The sequence below is a fragment of the Rutidosis leptorrhynchoides genome, chromosome 1 (genome assembly GCF_046630445.1).
Source record: "Rutidosis leptorrhynchoides isolate AG116_Rl617_1_P2 chromosome 1, CSIRO_AGI_Rlap_v1, whole genome shotgun sequence".
NCBI lineage: Eukaryota > Viridiplantae > Streptophyta > Magnoliopsida > Asterales > Asteraceae > Rutidosis > Rutidosis leptorrhynchoides.
In genome coordinates, this window is record NC_092333.1 from 700,140,197 (window position 1) to 700,146,121 (window position 5,925).

A 5,925-nucleotide genomic window follows, 5' to 3' on the forward strand; every position below is an offset into this window, starting at 1 on the left:
ATCGGTTTCAGTTTTTCAGTAATTTTCCCCATGCCCATCTTCAACTATCAAGCTACCATTTGTGAATTGAAAGTTGATTATGCTTGGATTGTTTGCTATGGGGTGTCATTTTTTATTTTGTCTCACACGTGGCAATTTTTGACGGATTAAATAAACTCCACTGTTTTTTTTTTAAGGAAAAATCTTTAATAATTACAATAATTTACAATTACAGTAGTGAAAACTTTTAACTAATTACAATAGTTTACATCAAAACCGGTCAGCAGTTATGAGACTCGTGGATACCTAAATGGCACCTGCAACCACGATTTAAATACTAATATAAGTTTTCGGTTTTGTGAGCCACATATTCCAATCGATCTTACTTTTCTTGTAACTTCTCAAAATCGATTCAAATGATTTAACTTAAATCTCGTCAACAGAACTGGGAGCACTAAATTTAATTTTAAAAACCATTTTATAATAGTTCTTTCATAGAAGATAGACACACGTCCACTAAACTCCGTTCCACCGCTGTCCACTTGTCACACTTTTTGCACCGTAGTAGATTGGGCCGCTTTGCTTGATATCGGAGAGTGAGCACATTTGTGACAAACAATATGAAATTATAACCTCCAATCAATCACTTGTCTCTACCTCATATACAACTTTTCAACTACTTTTTAATCATATTTTGTCATATCATTTAAAAATTTTACGTACAAACAAAATAACTTTTCAAAATGACTTTCACCATAGCAACTTACAAAAAAAAAAAAAAAATTGTCATGTCACATTAATACCACCCAATAACCACTCGAAAACCTCAACGTGGCTCCATGTCACTATCACAATAACAAGTAGTTTTAGGGTTGTAATTTGGATACAAGTCTTACACACTATAAACTATGATATCGAGCTAGAATTTTAAGATATTGTAGATATCGTTTAGCACTCTTATTCTCAACTCAGTGTTATTAACTATGGAGCATGTGATTATCTACAACGACGATTTCACTCCATGTCCTCTTCAAACGAATGCTAATTTTAAAATTTGGTAGTCATTACGGTCAATGTCCAAGCCTCCAAGGTGATTCTTATTTTAAGCTGGACCCCTCTTGTTACAATGTTACTTTTAAAATGGATAAAATTTCATGGGGTCATGTAGTTTGTTTGAAACATCATTCAGAGTACAAATCTCATTTTTGAACTTGGTGGGTCACTAAACTTTGTATTAGTTTCACCGGGAATCCACTGCCTAAACGTCTGTGAGTTTTTAACATTTTAAACCCTCACATGACTTGCACATGAGGGAGTGGACCCTCACAGACGTTTAGCCAGTGGACCCCAGGTGAAACTAATACAAAGTTTAGTGACCTCCCAAGTTCAAAAATGAGATTTGGACTCTGAATGATGTTTCAAACAAACTACAGGGACCCCCATGAAATTTTGTCTTTAAAATGAGTGTTATTTCAAACAAACGATTTGAAATCAAAATCAACGTCATATAAATGAACTAGCTTTATAGTACTCGTTGCAATATAAAAGATCCACACGTATAGTTCAAAATAAAGTGTACATCTCAAAAACTCGGCTACCATGTTTACAATAAAAAAATGTTTCCTTAACTGGTAAAATTGTACATTTTTTTGTTAGGAAATGAAAGCATTTGCTAAACGTATATGGTATGACCAAATTCTTCTTCCCTTTACTATATAGGGTTCCTTATTGACATCACATAACACAACCCCCAAAATTCCATGTAGGTTTAAATTATCTATAAAACTAATGTAATACTCAGTAGTGTAAACTTATTTGCTACGTTTTTTCTAAGTTCTACTGTATTTAACAATGTATAGTACTATCATTCTTGTCCTGTGTAACTTTGTGCCACATATTTTATCTAGCAACTATGTTATTTTATCGTTTCTGGAAGTACTTATGCCAGACAGCTTGGCCAGCCACAAATATTTGTATACCTAAAGATGATAAACATAAAAAGTACAACATAAATACGGTAAATATATTCAATGGATGTACGTGATAACAAAATTAAAATTGAAAGTGTAACACTATGCAGGAAACCAATTATCTAAAAAATTTATTCATATTTCCCTCAGTAAATGCAAATAAAAGAAAATGTATTAACATTTCGATACAATCATCATTTTGAGATAGACCGACATCTCCAGGGTAAACCACTTAAAATGGTGTATTATACACTTGTGCCAGTAAATAGTTCTTATTCATGGGCCTTTATAAAGCCCGGCTTAGCTGAACTCAAATTTTAAATAAGTATACTTGATAAATTTTAAATTTTAAATTGCCTCAAAATGAAACAAATTTTTTCAAATTCATGTTAATTAAATTTTAAATAAGTATGACTACCGAACTATTAGTTGAGTGGTAAATAGTTTCAGTTAATTCTCGGCCTGTATGTTTGTAAAAATATGTGTATGTTCAAATCCTTGTGACAGTTTTCTCTAAAATTGTTGTTTCTGGTATCCATTTGTCTTTCAAAATTGTTTTTTGTTTAATAAAGTATCGCTCGAGTCTAGCGGAGGTTCGATATCGGGTCGGGTCAATGCTCATTACACCCACAATGGCATATTTTACTGCGTAATACTCCATATTTTACCTTCCCATCTAAGTAAAAGATAACATGCCCTTCATCCCGCAAAACTAAAACCTTGACAGTTGAGACACTTCTCTCCGATCAACAAACCACCGCAACTTTCTAGATCTCTGCCTCTCCGGTAACCTAAAACGTCGTAATCACAATCACTTAAATTCTATTACAAAATTTGTATATACGGAAAACAAAATATGCATAAAACGGCACAATCGTGGTTCAGTGGAGGTCCGAGCCAAACGAACAACGATCTAACTCAAAAATCTCCATCTCTACTTGCTGATTGGAACGCTTACGCTGCATCTTCACAATCTCAAGATCTTGATTCATCTAGCCTTGGTTTCGATATCGAATCTGCTGTTAGAACCGCTAATGACAAGGTTTCCGGTACTTTCAATGTGTAAGTCGATTATTGTTTGTATGTACGGTTTCATATTGTGATTTTGGATCTGAATTATGTTATGTGTTTACTTTGTAGCTTAATTCCAGCTAATTGCGTACATATATATAGTATATGTATGAAAACCTAATTATGTAGGGTAAGTGATTGAGTTGAAATTGATTATTGGGTAGTGATTTCGTTATGAACTGAAATAAAAGGTGAATATATGTCAATATATTGTGGAAACTTTAAAGATAGGAAGATTGTGTAATTTGAACCTAGGGTTTATTGTTTTAAAATGTATTCGGTAGTAAACTTAATAATTTGGACTATCGTATGTTTCGAATTAAAAAGTTCAATTGTATGTTGTGATATTTATTAAACGTTTATTGTATATACTGTATAGAACTTATGAGACAATGTCTTTTTATGTATAAGAAAGAACCAAAATGCATACGGTAGACCGTTTATAAAGCGTAAATACGTATTTGAAGCAACGGCTAGATCCTCATAGTAGGCAACTTAGCTGTGATTATGAAGTCAGGTGAGAAGCGTTATCTAGTACGAGTAATTAATTAATGATCACCTCATACAATAGTAAAAGACGGAAATTTTAATACTTTCTGAAAGTATAAACCCTTTAAACCAATGTCCTGTTGAAAACATATAAAAAGAAGCTAAATGTATGTGATGTGCAACATGATCTACTGTGTATTTCAAAGCTGAATTTGCTTGAACATGTAAAGTTGTAATCAATGCTATAATTGTGATGAACCTGTTTGCTTTTCGTGCAGTCATGTGTATTTTAGCATATTATATTGTCATGATTCATGTATAAATAAGATAGAACAACATGAAAGATCTGGATCACATAATATAACCGTGTGTTTGGAATTCTGGAACCGATGCTTTAAGATTGTAGCTGAAGCTAGAGTTGTATATAAAAATGATTCTTAGGATACTGCTTGTTATTTTGATTTTTTATGATTTAATTTATTAGCTATATAGCTTCTTTTAGAAGGGTGGACACACTCATGTAAACACCATTCCAACGTCTGTACTTGTAATGCAAGGAAATTGTGATATGACATGTTTTACTTGGCATTGTTTATCTGCTAGATGATCACACTGTTTGAGAAGTTGACTTGGACTTCAGACATTTGTATTTTTTGTTGGGGGTAGTTTTGCATCTGAGGATTTAGTTAGAAAATGATACGCCTTGCTGGTTACATTGCAGTTATGTAGTAAAATGGCATGACCTGGCATATATATACATATATGAAATTCATTATTTATTTTCATGGTTCAAAGTGCAAGTGTGTTCTATTCCTTTTCTGCATCTTCTTGTAGTTTATATTAATGTTCAACTTCTATAGAGTTTCACAAGGAGTTAGGGGCATACCTGGAAATTTGCAGTCTGCTACGAGCAATGTTCCAACTGGAAAATCTCTTGTAACATTTGGTACACTTCTTTCTGTTGGGGTGTTTCTCATCTTCATTGCCGTCACTGTGTTTCTACCAGTCATGGTTCTCGTGCCTCAGAAGTTTGCAATATGTTTCACTATTGGCTGTGCCCTCATAATTGCTTCATTTTTTGCTCTCAAAGGGTATAGAACTCAGTTTGCACATATGACTTCAAAGAAGGTAAGTCAACCATCTATTAATTATTACTACAAAGTAATATTTGATATTTGTATTAACATGCCCTTTGTTATTTCAGAGACTCCCTATCACCTTGGGATTTATTGGCAGCATGGTGGGTACCATTTATGTTTCAATGGTGCTTCACAGTTATGTTCTTTCTGTGTTCTTCTCTATTTTACAGGTAATAATTTCTAACTTCTAATATTAGCTTATGTATAATGTATATTTGTTTCTGTATCGACATTCGTGACCAACTTAACCATACTTTTTAATTCCAAAATTGCCAGGTCATCTCGCTGTCATACTATGCAATTTCCTACTTTCCCGGAGGATCTGCTGGCTTGAAATTCTTCACTTCTGCTATAACTTCTTCAATTTTGAGATGCTTTGGGAGGTGATTTTGGTAATTAGGTGTCTATAAACTTCTACGCTGATACTTTTACATAATGGTTTAACCTTTAAATGCCCCTTTCTGTTAGACTTATACCATATTCATGATATTTCATTCTTTTGTGAATGTTTATGTGCCCTTTTGGTACAGAGAGAGATGTTAACGTTTAGGCAACAATGGGAATGAATATGTATTTTGATATCATTTCTTTCACTATTGTTTGGTTTGTAATTGGGTTGGAATCTAAATAGTTAAAAGAAAATGAATTGTTAAACCCACTCCTTCGGTTCTCCCCTTGGGTTAGGATCTATCAGTTTTTAATTCAATTTCTCATTCCCAGTAAACAATTTAAGAATCATTACATCATTTCATTCAAGCCCTATAAACAAACATGCATGTAAGATACTGAGTATGCATGTAAGAGAATAAAGTTGGTACAATCAAATTTCAAATAAGGTAGACGATAAACTTTTGGTATGGTTCAAGTTGAAAACAAGAGGTAGAAAACTTGCAGTTCTGCAAATAGGACAATGATAACAATGATACAGTAACGAAGATGAATTGATCCCCAAACTTATCCTCCTTGTCTCGTGGCAATTGTAACATCGACTTCGGTCTGTGTTAGTGGTTGATATGAAGAAGAAAAAGAAAGAAAAAAGTATCATAGCATGAAGGTAGTTGCTAAAAATGCTGGTTGCTTTGGTTCAGGAAGTGCAGCTATGTCACTCGTGAGCATGGTTACAACAGTGGACATGTTAGGACGATCATCTGGATCTTCTTGCTCACATAAAAGCCTAGCTAGATCTTCTTGCACACATGTAACCACTGCATCAAGTCATATAGCATAACTTAATTTACAAATATGTAAGAAAAATATATATGTTTGGTAGTAATGCG

At 33.4% G+C, this 5,925-nt stretch overlaps 1 protein-coding gene across 2 annotated transcripts; it reads left to right on the forward strand.

Moving 5' to 3' along the window:
• Positions 1-2,681: 2,681 nt before the first annotated feature.
• On the forward strand, positions 2,682-5,227 carry LOC139886143 (protein transport protein SFT2-like). 2 transcript variants are annotated; one of them, XM_071869886.1, is made up of 4 exons: positions 2,682-3,011; positions 4,370-4,637; positions 4,714-4,818; positions 4,925-5,227. In XM_071869886.1, the coding sequence occupies exons 1-4, from the start codon at positions 2,806-2,808 to the stop codon at positions 5,033-5,035; spliced, it is 690 nt and encodes a 229-aa protein (XP_071725987.1). In that variant the 5' UTR covers positions 2,682-2,805; the 3' UTR covers positions 5,036-5,227. The 2 variants fall into 2 exon arrangements, with proteins under 2 accessions (XP_071725987.1, XP_071725988.1); XM_071869887.1 differs by having other exon boundaries at positions 2,867-2,991.
• Positions 5,228-5,925: the final 698 nt, after the last annotated feature.

What these genes read in the sequence shown, in the direction of transcription:
- LOC139886143 (XM_071869886.1), top strand. Translation starts at nt 2,806, where the DNA reads ATGCATAAAACGGCACAATCGTGGTTCAGTGGAGGTCCGAGCCAAACG. An exon ending in GTTTCCGGTACTTTCAATGT is followed by an intron (nt 3,012 to 4,369) that starts GTAAGTCGATTA and finishes CAACTTCTATAG; the next exon opens with AGTTTCACAAGGAGTTAGGG. An exon ending in TGTTCTTCTCTATTTTACAG is followed by an intron (nt 4,819 to 4,924) that starts GTAATAATTTCT and finishes CAAAATTGCCAG; the next exon opens with GTCATCTCGCTGTCATACTA.